The following is a 20,413-nucleotide window of genomic DNA, read 5'->3' on the forward strand; positions in this document are numbered from 1 at the left end:
GGAAGAAGCAGTGTACAGTAAAATTAAATGCCATTCATCCCTCTCTCCCTCCCTCCTACGGCATGCTACACAACCAAAGTCTGGATCCTGAAGTCATTCAGGCTTGGCTGATTCCACTTTGCTATCCATATGGGCCCACTGGTCTCATGCACTGCACAAAACCAAGCATACAAAGCCAAGTGCACTGCTGTGGTCGTCACTAATTGCAGTGAGGAGTCTGTGAGGGTGGTGCCCAGATGGCAAGGCTAGACAAGGTACTGAGGGAGATAGAGCTACTGAGCCTCCTGCAGTGAAGCAGAACTGCTGCCTGCATTCATAACCTGGGGTTTGAGGAGGACTAGTTCACTACAGTTTGCACTGTAACTACATGCCCTTGGATGAAGTTGCTAGAAAAGTTCCATGCAGCCGCACTGACCTTTTCTCCTTTGCCACCACCTGTGGACGGAACTCCACCAGTTCTGGAGTCTCCTTTTGGACCACGTTCTCCTTTCTCCCCCTTTTCACCTTTTTGACCAACCGTGTCTGAAAAGCAAAAGGTGGGTATAATTATACTTGGGGAGACAGATGAGCGCTAAATGGAATGACACACTGCCTCTGGGGATACAGGGAGCAGGGCAGTCATAAAGCAATGTGCTCTGCCCTGTACAAGATACAACAAGGACAAAGGCTGGCTACTCTGGTACCATCGCAGCCAAGATCCCCATTTACAAAGCAGACACTAGCTGCTACCACCAAGCACGTGAAAACAGAACAACACTGGACACATGAAGCTCCTTCATGGATCTTCTCAATGTCCTATCTTTGCTAGCTAAAGAACTGCTTTAAAAAAATCCCAAACTGAAGAAATTCCACGACTTGTGAGTTCCTTTACTCCTACCACTAGCGAACTCAGTGTGGCAACTGTTGTAGCTCACTGATTCAAACAATAGTGTTTGACTGTTAGCTACTTTAGCAACTCTAGCTACTGCCCTATTTAACAAACTTGCCAATGATCCATGAACTAATCAGGTTCTCTCAGGCAGTAGCCAGAAGTCTGTACGAAAGGCTATGCAGCCCTCATGACAATACTTGGGGAGAATTCCTATCTAGGAAGAAACAGTCTTACTCTTGGGTCTCAAAGCAGCTGATCGAGTTTGTGACCTTTCTAATTTCTCTACACCCCAGGAAGTTTGCAGATGCCACCTCTGCTTCATCTCTTTGCTAGCTCGGACCAAATGGACAGAGTCTAGTTTTACCTCCTGTAGATACTGACGGTGTTTCTTCCGCTTTGATGTGCTCTGTCTGCAGCTGAGAGCTCCCACTGACTTTCTCCACCGGCCTGCCAGCAATGGGGGGAGAAGTGACAGGGGGAGGTTTGGGGAGTCCTGAGACAGTTGGGATCCCCTGAGCAAGACAAAAGAGTGGAAGTTAAGTGAGTGTGGGAGAACAAAATTATCTACTCTGCTGATATGATTCAGCTCTCAGCAGTCCTCCCTAATGCCAAGCAATGCAGGGGATTAACAGCCATCTGGCTCATTGCTTACTGGAAGCTGTTCCAAGTATGAAGAGCAACGAGTTACACACCCATTGATTCTAAAGCCAGAAAGAATAATTGTGCTTCTCTGCCCTGACCTCCTGTAGAACCTGGGCTGTAGGACTTCCTTCAGTTAATCCCATTTTAACCTAAAGGAGATCCCTTAGAAAAACATCCAGTTTTGACTTGAAAAAAGTCAGTGATGATTCCATCAGAGCCCTCAGTAAATTGTTGTCCCCATGGTCAAGTAGCCTTGCCACTAAAATGCATCCTTCACTGATATTCTGAATTTGCCTAGTTTCAGCTTCCAATTTGAGAATGCTTTTGTCTGCTGGCCAGAGGGGCTTCATCAAAATTTTATTCCCCATGTAGGTGCTGTGATCAAATTGCCCCCTGACCTTTTGTTTGGTAAACTAAACAGATCGAGCTTCTCAAAACCTGTCCCTAAAGGGCATGCTTTCCAAACTGTTCATTGTTCTCATGCTGTTCTCTGAACCCTCTCCAGCTTACCAACATCTTTCCTGAACTGGGGACATCAGAACCAGACGTGGTACTTTCAGGAGTTCTTGTACCAGTGTCAAAGACAGGAGTAGTATAATATTCCTATTCCTCATCAAGGTTTTCTTATTTATTCAGTCCATTTTATACATTTCGGTCTTACATCCATTAACTGATGTTTGTTTCTCTGTGCACTTGACAGCACTGATTACTTAGCAAAGCCTCACATTTAACCTTAGATGGCAGTCAAGTATAATTATTTCCCCATTTTATAAATACATTAACTGAGACATTGTGCAAGCTTACTTGAGGTAAAGACTGGAATAGAAACCACATTGGCAGCCCTTGGTTTTATTCATTCAACTACACTGCAATTCAAGAATAAAAGTGCCAAACCCACAGGCTTGGTTTTTCCCTATTGAGCATGAGCCAATGTACCCCCGAAAACAAGAATTCTGGTCTCAACATGTCTAGTTCACTGGCAAAGGCGCATCCTTCTCCAGCAGCTGATCTACCCAGAAGACAGCAGTGGCTCTTTGAACTTGGCGTGGATGGGCTACAAATTTGAAGGTCCCAGGTTCAGCTCCTGCTGGAGTGGTTGAGGTGCACATACTAGCTTATCTTTTCTAGTTCTCTTTTTAAAAAACGTCTATAGAATTTGCACAGTGAGAAAGTATCTGCAAAACAAACTTTGTTACCGTCTGACCATTAAAATCCATCAAGCATGAGTTTTTAAGACTTTTTACTGTAAGTTGCCACGAGCATTTAGGGGGGAGGGGACGAGTAGCATAAAAATTCCAAGAAATAAATCAAGAAATCAATAAAAACGCATGCGTTTATCCTTCGCCAGGTGGTCCAATCATCTGTATCTTACACTGTCAGGTCAGACAACAGAGAGACAGAGCTGGTAAACAAGTAAGCCTCAAAATGCATAAAACAGCCCTGCTCCAGAGATTAAGCCATGCACTTGTGGCCCTATACAGCAAAATCCATGACTTGTGGTGACCAAGTGAAGAGGCTACACCAATTCTATTATTTAATTCATTCCATTCAACACATTTTCATTCTGCAGGAAAGGCCCCAAGAAAGCATGGTCCTACTATGCAAAGTCAGCCTGCATAAATGACACTGTGGAGCTGCAAGGTCAATCAGGGGATCTTAGCGCAGGCAATGTTAGCCTACATGGCAAAAGAGCACTGATATTTTCTTAAGTGAAGTCCTCCTACAAGCCCATCCTGACAGGAAAGCCTGGTGTCTTCCTTTCGGCACATCACCAGCAGAAAAGCACCAGGAGATTAGGCCTTTAGTGAAAGCCACAGGATCCTGCCAAGTTCCTATTGGAATCTGAACAATTCTAATGACGTTCTGTTCATTCTCCCACAATGGCACAAACTGTCTTTGCAAAGCTAACAACAATAGAAGCAGAAAGAGTATTTTAGTCAGCAGAGGCCAGTCCATCAGACGCTGAACACAGTCAGAAGAGCAAATTTGCTAAATAAGGTGGTACCATTTCTACTCAGTCACTTCCTGAACAGAGCTGCACTTGGAAAGTTATCACAGGGCCAGAGTTAGGGATGTTCTGTCGAAAACATGCGTCTTGTCAGGTATGATTAAAGCAGCACGAGTGCTGCCAAATGCACGGAAGCAGAATGCTCCATAAGTAGGAAACAGTGAGTCCTTAAACAAATCCACCTAGATCAGTGGCTCCAAAACATTAGAGACCTGAATCATTATCCTGTCCTTAACAGCCTTCAATCCAGAGTCCAGACACTGTTTGGACTGAAATCCAACTGCATTGTGGTTAAATGGCTTGTTTCCAGGCCCTAATGCACATGTGGTGGAAAGAGGTTTAGCAACTGTCTTTGGACTCTTGGGAACTGGATGAAATCTGGTTGTGACAATTGGAATTTAAACACATCATTGGCCCTAAGATACTGCTATGTGGAAATGTGAAACCAATGTACTTCTTTAGGGCAGCAAGGGAAGGTAATTATTTGTTGCACATGCTTTAATGGTTTAGCTAGGATGATAAGTAAAGTCAGTCATGCATGGAACCACTAGCTGGCTCAGTGTGGCAGCAGAAAGGGTCAGCACACCTGGCACAAATCTAGGCTACGTCACTGTGTTTTGATGGCATGGGGGGACTGGCCGGAGAATCAAGATCATGATTAGACAGCATGCTACAGAGAACAATTGTTCAAATCATCAAGGAGTCCTCTTCCTTCCCCTCCAGCCTTACTGTAGAGAGAGAGAAATCAGAACCACAAACAAGCAACAGACTTAAAGGGCAGAAGAGCCACTGGCAGCACACTGAAAAACTCCCACCTGCTGTTTGTTGCTTTGTGCAAGACACTGTGGCAATGAAAACGGTGGAGGTGGAGGTGGAGGTGGCAATAGACAAGGAAACCACCCCCAGGTTTCCTCAATGTTCCAGGTTTTAGCAAGGTCAGGGGATTTCCTATCTTCCCATATGTGACTCAGAGAGCGGAAGGAGTCACAACAATATAGTTTTATGAGGCATATCCAGAAGAGAACTGAAAACCAAAGCAATAAAGGAATGCCCTTCACCCCACAGCCACAAACTCACCCTCTCCTTTCCTGATGAGTGGAGTTTTTCCTCAACTCCACTTCCGAAATCTCCAGACATCTGTATCATTCAGGAAGAGGTGAAAAAAGAAGCACACAAAGTCAGACAATACAGCCACAAATGACTGAGGTCTCAAATTAAGGCAAATTTACTTCATTGGACTCTACATTCCCTTCACAAAGAAAAAATAAACCTATGCTTCACTGTAGGACACATGCATCTCGAAGCATCCTTGCAGCCCCATAAGATTCCTCTCATTGTTGATAAGGCTGTTGTTATTTCTTCCTACCATGGAGAAACTGGGGTCTAACAAAAACAAAACATCCTAACCCAAGAGTGGGCAAAATGGTGGATCCAGCCCCTGGCTGGACTCTGTTTTCCAGCAGCCTCTGTCCGTGCAGTTTCCAGGCAGTCTTCATGGAGACCCTGGGAGCGCAGGGGCATTACAGTGTGGGGCCGCAGAACCAGGGCTTGGCCCCAGCTCTGCCCCATGCTGTCATGGCCCCACGCTACTGGGGCCCCCATGGAGATCAGCAGGAGCTGTGCGGGCAGGGTGCATGGCTGGGTGGGGAGCTGCATCTGGGGCCAGCAGCTGGCAGCAGTGACAGCGTGGGGCAGGGGCAGGGCAGAGCCATGATTTGCTCCTTGCACACCCCTGCCCACAGAACCCATGCTCACCACAGGGGCATGTGGGCACCAGATCATGGCCCTAAATTGAGGGTTAAGTTTTACGCCAATTCCAAAGCAGCCTGCTGAGAGTTGATTTTAGGAAGAGGTCTACACTGATCAATGTAAGCCAGTGGTGCCCAACCTTCCGAGTCCACGGGCTGGATGAGTGGTGCAGAATCAGTCCACAGGCCAGCTCCTGTGTGGAGTCGGCATGTGGGGTCACATGCTAGCCCTAATTTCATGCCTGGGTCTGGTTCTGCGCCAGCCTGACTTCACACACCCAGATGCAGCCCTGCACAGGCCCAACCCTACATGTCCAGATCCAGGCCTATGCTGGCCTGATCCTGTGTTCCCACATCTGACCACCAGCTGGTGCAACCTGGCACTCAGAACTACATCATCCGGCCTACAGTGCTGCCCACAAGTCGAGAAATTTGGCAACAGGAGAGCAGCCATTAACACTGCCACTGCTCCCTTGCCGCCAAATTTCTGGACACCGGGGGAGTCCTGTATGCTAGATGACATGGTTTTACAGGCTGGATTTAGCCCATGAGCCAGGGCTTGAGCACCACTGATGTAAGCAAACCACAACTAACATAATCACCCAAGGCAAAGCACTCACCTCCTCAGTATCGTCCTCATCCTCCTCACATTGAAGTACAGCAGCATGGGGATCATTTTTTATCTTCAAGTCTGCTATCACCCCCTGTAAAACACACATTAGCAAATAACAGTGCCATGTGACCTGTGGGGTTGTGCAGTCATTTGCTACTACAGCGTGTTGCAGCGTGACAGCAGTCAGTGGCTCACTAAGCAACTGGGAAATGGTGAGAATCATTTGCAGAATCAACCAAACTCTGGCCATGTTCTGACTGGCCACAGTGCTCAAATCCAGGGCAGCTGAAGTGAAATTTCTTTCAGGACAGTGAGAGCCATACAGCTAAGACAACCACAAAAGACTTTTGTTTTATGTGAAGCCATTGCTCAGCTGTTCTGTGCTGTGAATTCAGTAGCTCCATATCAAGCACTTCTCACTGACATGTCACATTAAAGTGTTGGAGGAGAGGGGTCAACATCCACTTGCTTTCCCCCTGCAATGCATGTGTCATAATTGACAGTGCTGTAAATTCTCATGTTTCCTGGAAACTTCATGCTACTCTAATTAAATATGCAAGGGCAATAAAAAGGAAGTGATTAGATGGCTGGCTCTTAACCTGTATTTTCCCTAATTTAGGAAGTCAGCAAAACCCTGTGATTGAGCACAGCCATTGATTCAATTAAGTCCTCTTGTGCATGACTCCAAATTGCCACAAAGACTTTTGTTGCATAACCAGTTAGCGGGTCAAGAATTTATTCACCTGGCTTGAAATCATTTTTCCTTCAAGCTGTGACCCTTTGTAACACACCAGATTGTGGAACAGCCCATCCCACATTAACTGCTTAAAAGAAAATGCAGATTCCTTCTTTTTTTCCCCCAAAGTTTTAGTTCTGGTTAAATGCAGCTTTACAAACCTGTCACACATCCACAAAAACAAGACACATGGTTCAAGCAGGCTTCAGAGCCAAGGCTTCCTCTGCTTTCAAACTTTAGATGAACCCCTGAGAGATCTCTCAAATGACAGGTCATGTAAGGGAGACAGGAGAAGTTACATACTGGCTGCAGGTCATTACTTAACACAAGCAAAGAAAATAACCCATTCATGTGGAAACAACCTTTTCTTCCTCCTGTTTTTTTACAGTAAAAAGTTTGCTGTGAAGTGGTATTGTCCATATAGCGAATAACTGTTCCTTGAGCAAAGTTTTTTTTCTTCAGTTACGACTGAAAATAAGTGAACCAATTATAAAGAAGAAAAAAAGGGTTTTGATGGGAATTAACTGTTCTGTGGAATAGGACCAGGTAATCATACTGTACACACAAACTGTGCTGTCAATTGTCAGAATCTCTCCAACAGAAGTATTCTGACAAAAAGTGCTAGTAATTTTTTATCCTCTCTCTATATTCTGAACTCCACTGTATGATTAATATCTACCCTACTCTAATAACCTTGCCCCAGTTGCTTGGCAGGTGTTTCTGGAGTTCATGACCTCAGATAGCAAAAGTACGAGGAAAAAAAACAAACATGAATTGAGTTGTTTCCTAAGGGTGATCATTGACTAAGTGGTAGTGCAGAGAAATGGTCTTGATTCTGCTCTGCTAATGTCAAAGCTTTCTCTGGGTGTAGGTCTACCCTAAGCCCATGCTCCTCAAGCTCCATTTGGAGGGCTGAAATAACCTGTGGACTTTAGGCTAGCACAGCAATGGATTTAATTCTCAGTGAGATTTGCTTATTGGATTCTGAAGACTCCATATATACACATGCATTATGCAGGTTAGCATATAACACGTGTGTAAGTCACTCTTGGACAGATATGCTTTGGACATCAGACCTGTTTGTATGTGTGCCCATTCAGCTCCTAGCTGGCTGCAAGTGGAGTTGCTTCTTCAGTGATCCAGAGAAAGAGCTGGACATCTGAACACAAAATAACTAATTTGTGCATTCAAATTTGCTCATACAAATTTAACACCTGACTCTGGTGTCTGCATACAACCATGGGGTATGACACAGGCTCCATCAAACCTGATGGGGGCTCCCAGTCACAGTATGCCACAGTACAGGGTCCCTGTACCTAAGGGACTCACAGCCCTAACACTAAAGACAAGTTTTACACTTTCTCTCACATTGGCAAAATCAGAGCATGGCCAGAATGTAAATGGTCACGTTGGGTGTGCGCCATTCTGTCAGAGCATGTTTGTCTGGGTTACGCTGCCATGGTAGTCACATCAGCATGACAAGGCCAATAAAGGCAGGGAGAAAACGTTCTGGCCTGCCCCTGCTCTACCACTCTGCCAGCTGAATTCCTATACCACAGCCTTCACTGTTGGCTGCAGGGAGCAGAGAAAAGAACAGAGCTTGACTTTCAGACAGCAGGCTGCATTTGGAGTGCTGTGATGAGAAAATTCCTCTGCCAACTTGGATTTAATGGATGTCACTGGTGGAATTAATATAGAGCCAACTGATGCCATTTTTACAGCACATTTTCTGGATGTGCCTGGCCTTTAAACATGGTCACAGGAGATGCTCTCAAACCTTATCGCCGTATGGCTGGTATTGAAAAAGATGTCCTCTCTGTACCCACTCACAAGAATCCCCCAATCCTTGTGGTTGTGTGCACATGTGTACATAGATACACACACACACATCCCACTTCCCATCCAGTCACCTCATGGCCCTGGGACTGTTACAATAGTTACTAGTATGGAACTATTTGACCCCAGCACTCTCCTGCCATGGCAGGAGGTCGGACTTGATGATCTGCTCGGGTCCCTTCCAACCCTAGAAACTATGAAACAGGGGCCAGAAGACAGTAACTATGCCAGCTCAGCCAGACTCCATATACTGAAGCAGCGCCACAGGGTAGGGAGAAAATGGGTGTGGAGAGAGGTATTCAAGCAGAGCCTGAGAGCAGAGAAGGAGCAGGAGAGGAACTGGCTTAGGGGAAGCCAAGCTTGCAGAAACAAAGGTTTTTTTCAGAACTTGCATAGGGGTAGAGACAAACCAAGACCTTTGAGGGGGAAAAAGCTAGAGGGCACCAAGGTAAAGAGAAGAGAGCAAAATTGGGGTGCAGAGCATGAAGAAAATGCATCTTACAAAACCAAGCTGGACGATAGTGGGAAAAATCCCAGGCCTTCCCCTTTCTGGACACAGACAGGGAGCTACTTACTAGTTTTCTGATCCTGATCTGAGACTGCCCTACAGCGCCTGCATCTGTATGCAGCAGGCCAATGCAGCATGGAGCCCTGAGGAGGCCATGGCAGACAGTTTGTTTGAGCACAATAGCCAAGGTTATTGTAAAGGGCCAGTTAAGGCTATAAATCCTTACATGCCCAATTAGAGACCATGGGACCTAATTTTAACCATGGCGTTCTGGCCCAGATTTTCAAACCTCTTTTATGCCAAGTGCCTGCTCCCAAGAAGTAGAAATGGAGCAGTAAATCTTAAACGTGTTTTTTCCCCCTCTCAAGAACTGAAAAAAGTTGTTTTACATTTACAGATGATCTCTCAGTATCATCTCTATAAACAAACAGCCATGGGCTAGTTCTGGTTTGATAGTGGCTTTTGTTTGTATTTCTTAAGAAATAATCCATGCTTCCCTAACATTTATTTAGTTTTAACAAGTACTGTATACAATCAAAGGGCATATTTATACAACTAAGTACAACAAACTCTTTCTTAAAAAACCACTTCCGGAAAATCCCATGGTACCTGATCTTAAGTGTAAACTAACTAGAGAACAGGAACATCATCTCTGTCTTGGCCAGAGGACGGGGAAACACCGACACCTCAGAACTCCACCCCCTCCACCATGAAATGACACTGATCTACAAGCTGTCCATACCTGAATACCTACTGTATCTGACTGGCTTAAGAGGTCAACGTGACTGACAGCTGACCTCCATTATGAAATGAAACTTCAGGAGTGAATGGAGGGTAGACTATTGCCAAGTAACTTATAAAATGACTGACTCTCTGGACTGCTCTACTTAGCCTTATAGACCCAGTCAAGTAAAAGGCAAAAGATTCATCTGAGCACAGCTGCCCATCAACCTAATGTGTTTTAGATACAGCAGCTTCTGTAGCCAATGGCAAACATGGGAGGGATGTAATCAACATCCTGTCTAAGTGACTTTAACTCCCCAGCCTGAATCACCAGGTACCCACTGACAGATGAGTTGACTGGGGCTACCTTTCGTACAAGTTTAGAGCAGGACTTGAGTTGATGCCTCCAGATCCATAGCAAGACCCAGTAACAGCTCTGCCAACCTGCCTCAGGACAGCATGCATAGTTTTGCCTCACAAGTCTTCAAGGTAAAACCTATTAGAACTGGAAGATGAAGAAGCAGCGCCCGGGCTGTCATGAACTGAAGGGACTATTAACTTCTGAGCAATGCCAACGATACAGCTGTAAGATCCATGCAGAGATTTCTCCCATGATGTAGTCCAGGGGTTATCATCCTTTTTGGATCACTGTACACCCCAGCAGCCAGACACAGGGCAGTGCATCCCCAGCTGCAGAGCAGAGCAGATGCAGTGGTGCACAGCCAGACGCCGAGTGGGGGAATGCGGGGAGAAGAGGGCAGCCTGTGGCTGGATGCAGCATACCCCTGGTTGACAACCCCTGATGTAGTGCCTCTTTATGTGTGTAATGCACATATCTGTATGTGCAGGCTTATAACATTTACTTGAATCATGCTATGTGAGGGCCTGACACAGGGAAGCCATTGACAGAATTCCACCAGGCCTATGGCAGATATACAAACAAACCCTAACATTGCAAGAAACAGATATTTAAAAGGAGAAACAATGGAGAACTGTAAAAATTGCCCATTTGCTACAAAAGCGTAAATTAGGCTCCCCACCCTCCCCGTGCAACCTAACCCTGTGGGATAACACCGCACCTGTGACTTCAGTGGGAACTCAGCACAGCACTGGCCTCATCCTATGGGAATCAGCTGGAATTCATGCACCAGTAGAACAAAGCAACTCAGCAGCAGCAGTTGAGAAATGACACAGAGGGGCTTCAAGACAATAGAGGTCTGTCTACTGCAACGAGCCTCCTTTCTGCACTCTTACCTAAGTGAACCACACACCCTATATACCAGCCTCAAACATTTTTCAACCCTAAAATGTGTACTGGAAAAAAACAAGCAATCTTTGTTCATAGCACACCTGCTTTTTTCTCCCCTTTCGACTCCCTGCCCTATCTCCTTAGGCTGCAGTCTGTTCTCAGTGTCTGGTAAAAATCCAAGCAAACTTTCAGTAGTATAGCTAGAATCCAGGCCTACCCTAGTCTTGTAAAGACTTTACAAACCTTCTGGCAGAGTCAGGGCTCAGTTCACAGGATCTGAGAACACAGGTTGTGTCTTTATTTCTCTCATCATATTTGATGTGCAAATATTTAGCAAAATAATAAAATACTTTAACTTTAAAGATGAGAACAAAAAAAAAGTTTCTGATCCTTTTCAGAGATATGGGTGTGGAACCTACTTTCTGGAAATGTACAACCCTCAGAAAGAATCTCCCCATCTCTGTATGCTCTCAACAATAATGCAAATTAAATGCAAGATAAATATTCTGTGCCCACTGTGGCGGCTGAGATTTCACACCCAGAAAAGGCAGGCAAAACATGTAAAGTCTCAGTTCCCTAAGACAGTGAGTAGGGCTGTTTATGATGTCCTTGGCCTTAGACCACAGCTCAAAATGTTACCAGTCAGAATGCAAGGGTACATCCACATCACGGTGGCAGCAGCCCCAGCTAGGACGTTCCCAAGCATGTTGGTTCACCCAGTCCCAGTCACATGCTCCAAACTCAGAAGTGCAGCAGCGAAGCCAGCCTGGGATCACTAATACATCAACTGTCAAACACATCAAAGACAGAGGTCTTGAGAGTAGCCCAGGAGGGATGACCCAGAGTGTCTGCATCATGTTTCCCAATTTGGAGCATGCATGTGAGAACCGATGGACATGGCAAACTCAGGAATGTCTTAGCTGAGGCATGCTGTTGCTGTAATATGGCCATGGCATAAGTTAAAATATTCCCCAGCCTCTCCCTACCACTAATTACTATTTCTCACCAGTGTTGAATGAGGCAAAGAAGAAAAATATCACATACGTATGCCATTGTACTGGATAAACACCACCGGTTCAGAGAGCATCCCACTAACCCTGAAGGATGATAAGGCCAAGCACAGCCCAAAGGAAAATGGGAACATTTTATGAAATATTGTGACAGTTCCCCACAGCTCCCATAGCTGCATTCACTGATTCACACTAGCTAAGGATCCTGCTTCAAGACCACTAAAGATACTTTTTTTCTGTTAGATGCTACTCTGTGCCTTGGTCCAGCCAGTCTCTCAGTCAATCCACTGTGGTTTCCAGGATAAGCTCAGCAGGCAAATATTGTAGGCAAATAGTAAAGTTCTGCCTCTGGCCCTTTGCTGAGTGAATCTCTGCTTGGATCCTCTGCTCCCCTCATGCCCACAGATAGATATCAATAGGAGATCAGTCTCCAGCTGTATTACGCAAATCTGAGGCCACAGGCAAAGGCATTACAGTGAATACCCCAAATAGTAATAAATATCCCATCAGCACATGTGGCTACTGTGGGAATGACTAGGATGTGGTGCCTCACTGTAAAGCTCTCTGCCACAATGGCATTTCCTCAGATGGGCTGCCAGAGCTTTGATACCAAACGTCCCAAAGGAAGTCATAAAAACCTCAGCACTAGCTTCTAGTACAGTTGGGAGTCAACTTCAAAGTACATGTACTGCTTCAGCCAGCCCCATGCTGGTCTGGCTTAGCAAACCTCCCCTCTCTACACTGGCTCAGTCCAAGCACATTCAAGAAAACACATGACAGGTAAAATATCATTGTACTGTCCTGACAATGTGATCATCTTGGCAAGGCCAAGTAACTCCACAGCCCAGACATTTGCTGAGGACTGAATCAGATTTAAAGACCACTGTAGAGGCACGTGCACATTCTAAATAACAGCTTCAGTATTTTGCCAGACTTCAGCTTTGCAGAAGCAGGTCCTAATGACTCACCCTATCCACTTCACTCATTACACCATCTACCAGCCAGCTTTTTCCTGGGACATTTCATTTAACCTGCTCACATCACTAACCTCTCAGGTGCAAACAAGCATTCACCCCATCTGGTCTCGGTGCAGGTGGGTTACTTTAACCTTATGGTAGAGGTGATATCTTTTATTAGACCAACTAGATTTTTGCAAAAAAATTCTTTATTTGCAAGCTTTCGGGCACAAAAAAAAAGAATTTTTTTTTGCAAAGATCTAGTTGGTCTAATAAAAGATATCACCTCTACCACAAGTTCTGATTCCTTTTGCCTCTAAACCAATACAGCTACAACCTGGATACCTTACTTTAACCTTAATATTCACAACCTTACTTTAGCTGCCTATACCTAGACCAAGAGCAGTGCATGTAGCAGTTCATCGCTGCTGGAATTAGTGTGTACAGCCATTTGCTGCTCCCAGGAGCTGTGTGGGGCGCCCAATGTAAGTAACTATCTCAAGCAGGCATCCACAATAAAAGCCATTTAATTCCCTTTGGATAGACACGCTGCTCTTCCTTAAATGGGATCCTCAGAGGAATACACCTGCTACTAAAAAATAGCTTTGTGCTGATGCTAATGGTGTTATATTTCCATATAGGAGCAAGCTTCTGAAAAGTAGCATTCACCTGATCCACTTGAGGTGCATCATAAATGCAATCAAAGTTATGGAGAGAGCCACTTTAGTAAGTAAATTCATTAGCTGTGCTCATAGCTCTTCCTTCTAAAATGACGGAATCATTCAAGGTCATGGTGACATACATAACCTTGGTTTTGGACTTGATTATAAAGCCTCATTGCTTAATTATTTTAATCAGGCTACTAGCCTTGTGCTGCATTTTCTTTATCCATGTGCCCAGATCTCAGAAATAAAGTCCAGCTCTTCAAGCACTCCATCTACCCCTAGAATTTCAGTTTCCATGCCACAGGTCTGTGGCTCAACAAAGTCAGTGGTGACACCAAACAACAAAAAAGAGAGGACACATTCATGTTTAATGCCACGGGCAACATCAAACCAGTTCATTAGTTCCTGTGCAGGGTCAGAGGAGTTTAGCGTCTTGATAAAGACTTTGGACAATCTGGACAATTTTACAGGGGAATCCAAAGATTCCTCATATCTATCTCTGTGACCCTCTAGTCTAATACTGCCAAAGGTTTTCTGAAAATCAATTACATTTAATTGAATGGGAGTTGCCATTCTTTGCTTTGTGCAGACACAGCATGAAGACATGATCAGTACAAGAACAGACAGGACAAGAAATCAGGATGTTGTTCTAGAGATCTGCAAAGCCACTGACAGGTAGATTCCGTTCAGAATATTTGCACTGAAAGGTTTCCTTGAGTCTGACAAGTGTGTGTGCTCATGCCAATTGTTACAGTCACTAAAATCCCTTTTCTTATAATGATTCTTTTTTTCCATTCTTCTGAGGTGGATTCTGTCTCCCATGTTCAAGTGAGAGTCGTGGCATAATTTTCGAGTTCTCTTCGCTGCTTGCTTTGAGCTTACCTGCAGTTATCTCATCCTGGTTTATCACCTTATAGTTCTTCATTCCCTTTTCCCCCTTAGTATTACACATTAAAAGAGCAGTTCTATGTAGGAGTGAAACATGCCTTCTTGATCTGTCTCTATGGCTAATAACAAATATTGCATTTGTCCCTGGACAAGCTTTGCTTGTCTTTGTCCCAGACCAAAAATATCCCTGGATTGTCAGGAACACACATCTCCCTTCTAATCAGGGTTTAGCAAGCAGCTGAATGCAGTGCTGTTTTTCTGCCATTGATTCGATGATTCAGTCCCGGGATAACCATTCCGGCCCCATTGTGTTAGTACTTCTTATCCTGTGAATCTTTTCAGAATTTATCCAGGGACAAGATACATGGATATCTGAATGACTGCACTTTGTCCCAAGATAAAATGGTTTATCCATGGACAAATGCACCATCTGTTTGCAGCCCATAACAACCATGCTTGCAGGGTATCACCTGCAACTGAATCTGGAGCCTCTGATCCAAGCACGGCATAAACCTTGAACTGTAGGCTTAGCATCAATAACCACACTAACGAAGGTACTTACTCATCACATCATTCCACCCCTTATGGAGACTGCTGGCTGTCAGTCTCCACTTAGTTAAAACACTTTCTGTGTTTTAACTAAGTGGTAAAACATGGGCACAGTGCTAGTGCATTTGTATCTGTATCCACCCAAAGATACCAGCTGAGGACCAGTTTGTTGCAACATTTAATTAAGAAAAGAAATAGAAATAAAAGATTAATTTATCTCACTGAATAATATGCCTTAGCACAGCGGTGCCCAAACTTTTTGCCCTGCGGGTCGGATGGGGAGTTCCAAGCCACTCCACAGGCTGGATCCCGCTGCAGGGGGTTGTGCAGCCTGACAGGGGTGAGAATGGAGCAGCCCTGATCCAGATGCACAAGAAACAGGGAGGAGTGGGGTGCAGCAGCCCCAGTTTGGATGTGTAGGGGTGTGGGAAGCAGCCCAGCCCCGATCCTGATCCAGACACATGGGGATCTACGGGGGTTGGCTCTGATCCGTACGTGCAAGTGGGAGGAGGGAAAGAAGCCCAGACCTGCTTCTGCTGTGCAGGCAATGGCTTTGGGCCACATGTCATGGCTCTGTGGGATAGATTTGGCCTGCGGGCCAGAAGTTGAGCACCCCTGCCTTAGCATGGTAAGCTGACACATGCTGGCCATCAGTTAATCATGTAACAGAGGGAAACCTGGAATTAAATCATGCGTGATCTGTGAAAGGTAATGGACATGAATCCTGCCTCCTTGCCCATCAGTACTTCATACAGTTCTTGAGCACAAGGTGTCCTGTAAGGGCCTGTGTCCCTTATGCCACTGAATTCATGGATACTTGATCTATAACATGATTTGTCAGCATTCTCTAGACCCAGATAAGGGTCTGGAAGAGGACAGCAATGCTTAAACAGTCTTAAACATCTCTCTGCCAGCAAGGTCTGATCCCTCTTTTGTGCGCTTCAGGACAGTTCAGTTGCAGAATGCTGCTGATTTTTGGGCATCCAATTATCATCTAGTATCAAAATCCAAACCACATTTGTTTTTGTGTTGCTATGTAGAAACCTTGTGCAGCTGGAATCTGCTTTCACACCCACGGTCTGCATTCCTGAAGCTAAGCAGGGAGCCATGCTCCAACTTGACTGATCCGGGGATGCTGCAAGTTAAATCAGCCACCCCAATGTGCACACTCTTCAGATCAAACCAAAGTAAACACCATTTTGAAAGAACAATGCTGGCACCTTCTGATCCTCCAGCTTCACAACCCAGTTACCCAACCCTTTCCCCTGGGAGTGGTGGCCCATGAACTGGCTCTACCCCTCTTCCTTCTCAGAGAAATGCCCCACTGTTTCACTAGCAGCTGGGTGTGCTCTTTCCCCTGGCATTGCATACAGTTCAGAGCAGGTCTAGATGACACAGTGAGGAATGGCAATGAACGCTGGTTTCCTGGCTACCACTGCTGTTCCTCTCATCACTGATGCAGTGACAGTGAACCAAAGAAAGATCTCGCAAAAAGGGCCAGAAAGCAATCCAATCCATCAGATAGCTTTGCTGTTTTCTTTCTAGTTTCTCTGGTTGTCATCAACTCCTAGTTGCAGTATGGACAGTGCATCATCTGACCACTACGCAATAAGGCAACTCAGGCATACTACCTTGAGGCAGAGGGCAAGCGCATCCCTCTTACTGCACAGCCAGCATTGACAGCAGCACAGCCTTCCTCCCTTGGGGGCTAGCTGGGCTCTTCACTTCCAGCTAGCTGTCCCCTGTGTTTGCACTTCAAAAGACTCCAAAGTTGGCATGATTCGTGCAGAGGAAGTAGAAAGGGCAGTAACAGCCAGACATGCTTCTCTGCTCCCATGACACAGCCCCAGTGCAACACTGCATGGTCTGGGCTCCCCGTGCTGAGACTATGCAGGTGGCTATTCTCAGAAGCATTGCCGCCTCCTCATTCATTCCTCCCTTCAAAACTGCAGGGACTAAGGCATAAGGTCAAGTGAATCCTGGCAGCCCTCCTGTACCCTGCTTCCTGCCTGCACTGCATGGAACTAGATGGTTATGGGGGTGGAAAGGTCAAATGTAGAAAACATGGAAGCTCAACTCCTTGGCAAAACCCAGGGAAAAGGTGCTTGTGTTATGAATGCCCCTGCCCTGCACGGTCATGGAGCTGCTGGCAGACCCAACGGAAGATGCCCACTAGGACAATCACGCCCTCCACCCCCCAGAGAATTATTGGTAGGGAACTCTGGCCGACACAACCTGCCTGGCCCCTCCCCTGGGGTCACTGTAACCTATGGCAAGGCAGCCCCAGATAGGAAACCAGTAAGAGAACAGAAACAGTAGTACTATTATCACTCACAGTCAGAAACACTGATTGTAAGGTGCTAAGGCATACTTAATAATACACTTCCTCACAGTGGTTTGAAGGTGGCTTCAATGGGTTAGTGGTTTTAAGACACACTTCTTTGCAAAGATTTTTCAACTGTTCCCCAGAGGCAACTAAAACCTCCTGACTGGTCAAATCTGCCCATGGATTAACTTTATTGTCATGCATTGCAGTTTTACCTCCAAATAATCAATTTATCACTGAACACTTAAACGCATCTGAAGTTCCCACTTGGGGTTTCCTCCAGAGTGGTAGTTTAAAAGGAATGGGCTTCTCAGGAAGGCAGAGCTGAATCATATACTTCAAACAACCTTTTGGGTATTAGCCTTAGACTAGAAGCTTAACCAGGGTAGTTTCTCTTATAGCTTCATCTAAATCGGCAGTTTTTTCAATGGTGATATCTCAAGAGGAGACTAAACAGTCACCTGACCCCCAGCTATCTTTCCTGCTTGGTGCAGAGGGCTGGACCCAATGATCTTCCAAGGTCCCTTCCAGCCCCTTACAATCTATGAATCTCTGCTAACATGGTGTTATTGCTGAAAACGCAAGGTTTTTAAGACTGAATCAAAATAAATTCACACTTCAGGATCTCAGGAATTCTACAATTAGTTTTGGTGATATCCATAATGCTGCCTCATGTCACTGGCCGCTTTCCACCCAAAAAGTGTGTGTGCCTCTGGCCCAATCAGCAGAGTGTCTGTTATAACATACAAACACAGCCCAGCACATTGTTACATAGAGATCTAAGCTGCAGACTCTTCCAGCTTACACTGGGAGTGTCCCTGGCAGCCTTAATGCAATCCTGGCTCCTCTGCAAAATCACAAGCGTCAGAAGCAAAGAGGAACAGACATTCGCCTATTCACACTAGTCAGAAAGAATCTAGTTTTTTGCTAGTCAGTAAGCAGCAATGACTGTGGAATTCCCTACCCTGCCCCGCCCATCACTTGAGCATAGTTTGCCACTGGAGTTTTGGAAATTCAAAGAGTTAACCACCTATACTGCTGTGGAAACCAAATGATCATGGTCCTTTCTTCTGGCATTGGCTCTGCTGCATGCTCCAGGCTGCACAGAGAGGCACAGAGATGTCAGCTGTGATCGTTCTACAGGCGCTGGGCTCCCCTGGTAAGTCTCAGGACAGAGCTCAGCGTTTGGAGCTTCGGGGAAAAAAAGCATTTTGGTTCTGTAATCCCTTTTCTAGGGGTTACTGCTATGGGCATGCTGAAGACCCTGTAGGGAGTCCCATTCTTCTCACTTCTAAAGTTCAGCTCCACCAGAACTGGACACTGTTTCAAAAATGGTCTCACCAGAGGTAAGGTCACTTTCCCCCTTTCTACCTGCTGTTTCCTCTTTATATCATTAAGGATTGCATTAGCCTTTTTTTTTGCCCCAGTATGGCACAGACACCTCACACCGAGATAGCTGCTGGGTTGACACTATTTAACGAGGCAATTTCAGATCGCTCATTAACAATAACATGTACTCTGCACAGATTATTGCCTTCATGAAGATTATTGCCTCAACAATCTTTCTTTTATGTGCAAACTTCACCAGAAAAGACTGTCCAGACCACTGGTTAACTTACTGTGTAGCTCTGAACTAAGAGCTGATCCCATTAAAAACAGCCAAACTCACTGATCTCTCACCCTTAAAAAAATGACATTATTAGCTTGAAAGGCTATTTTTAATCTGATCTGTTCTTGGTTAGTCCCTGTTTAATGTATGATTTTTTTAATGGAAAGGTCAAATGCCTTGGAGAAATCCAGGTATGCTGTATCAACACAGCTACCTTTACCAATCAGATGTATTGCCTCCTATAGAAGCTGTCAGACAAACTTGGCTTTTATCTTCCATACAACCCTGCTGACTGGCATTATTTATATTTTTTAGCTTCTTCTTTCTTGATATGAGTCCTAAATTAGACACTGTGAGGATCAACATCCATCTATCCCACCTCCGTTTACAGTGAGACAGTCAAATGGCAAGTTTCTACATAAATGGCAGTCGCCTCAAAACTCCCATGAGTGCTGCCAATAATCACTAAGGCAAGTAGCTGGGAAATTGCAATCAGTGATTCTAATGACAGATGCTGGGGAGAAGCACTTAGTATTTGTGTTAGCACCTTTCTGAAACTCTGGATCCACTAGCAATGTACAAGCTCCTCTGCAACAGTTGTTTTAGGGAAGGGAAATGTCCTTGTCATTTAGAAGAAAAGTCTAAATCACTCTATTTTCTTTTCTACTGGTTTTTCTGACTTTATTTCCTTTGTTTTCCAAACAGAACAGGTTCTTACATCAAACAAAGGAAACAAGCCTAATTGTATAAAACACATTTATTCACCTAAGTGGCATGGCACTATTGAAGACTGGGTCCAAGGCTCATTTCAGAATGTGAAACATTAACATCCAGACCCACCAAGGGCCAATGCAGAGTCTGCAGGAATCTGAAAACAAGCTGTTGTTCATCTGATGAATTGTTAACCTTTTTGTTTCCCTGGGCAGCTTTCCTTCCCTCTTCCCCAAGATCTAGTTAAATCTGAACGACAGCCCAAACAATATTTAAACCAGTAGTTTTCAGCCTTTTTCAACTCTGGGCAAGCTTTGTTACACTCAAGGGACCCCTCATAAAATGTCAGCTCTTTGCTTTCACTCATTTTTGGACTACAGAAACAAAACAGAACAATTCTTCTGTTGCAAGGAGCTCAATAAAGACTTCAACACATACTACAACAGGTCAAAATGTTTTTGGCACAATGAATTCCTATTTAAAGTCTCAGAACTCATGGTAGAGGTGATATCTTTTATTAGACCAACTAGATTTTTGAAAAAAAAAGTTTAATTGCAAGCTTTTGGGCACAAGCACCATTCTTCAGGCATAGGAGAAAAGTTTGCAAACATTCTCCTAGGTAGAAATGAAACTCCATATTTCATAGAAGAGTTAAAGATGTGGTAAAATCTCCTGTTTGGAACAGTTCATTTTAAAATCTCTAGAGTTATTGTCAATCATATTATGTAGGGGTTTTGAGAACTAATATTACACAACACCCTTAAA

General features: G+C 44.9%; 1 protein-coding gene across 5 annotated transcripts in view; it reads right to left on the reverse strand.

Moving 5' to 3' along the window:
- Positions 1-20,413, reverse strand: part of COL18A1 (collagen type XVIII alpha 1 chain) — a 161,776-nt gene that overhangs the window by 45,494 nt on the left and 95,869 nt on the right. For all 5 annotated transcript variants that reach the window (XM_019553636.1, XM_019553637.1, XM_019553634.1 and 2 more), the window contains exons 3-6: positions 5,890-5,973; positions 4,599-4,658; positions 1,236-1,383; positions 416-522 (exon numbers count right to left, since the gene is read on the reverse strand). In XM_019553636.1, the coding sequence (XP_019409181.1) occupies positions 416-522; positions 1,236-1,383; positions 4,599-4,658; positions 5,890-5,973 (399 nt within the window). The remainder of the gene's footprint in view (positions 1-415; positions 523-1,235; positions 1,384-4,598; positions 4,659-5,889; positions 5,974-20,413) is intronic.

This window comes from Crocodylus porosus, unplaced genomic scaffold (genome assembly GCF_001723895.1).
Source record: "Crocodylus porosus isolate Cpor-Errol unplaced genomic scaffold, CroPor_comp1, whole genome shotgun sequence".
Lineage (NCBI taxonomy): Eukaryota > Metazoa > Chordata > Crocodylia > Crocodylidae > Crocodylus > Crocodylus porosus.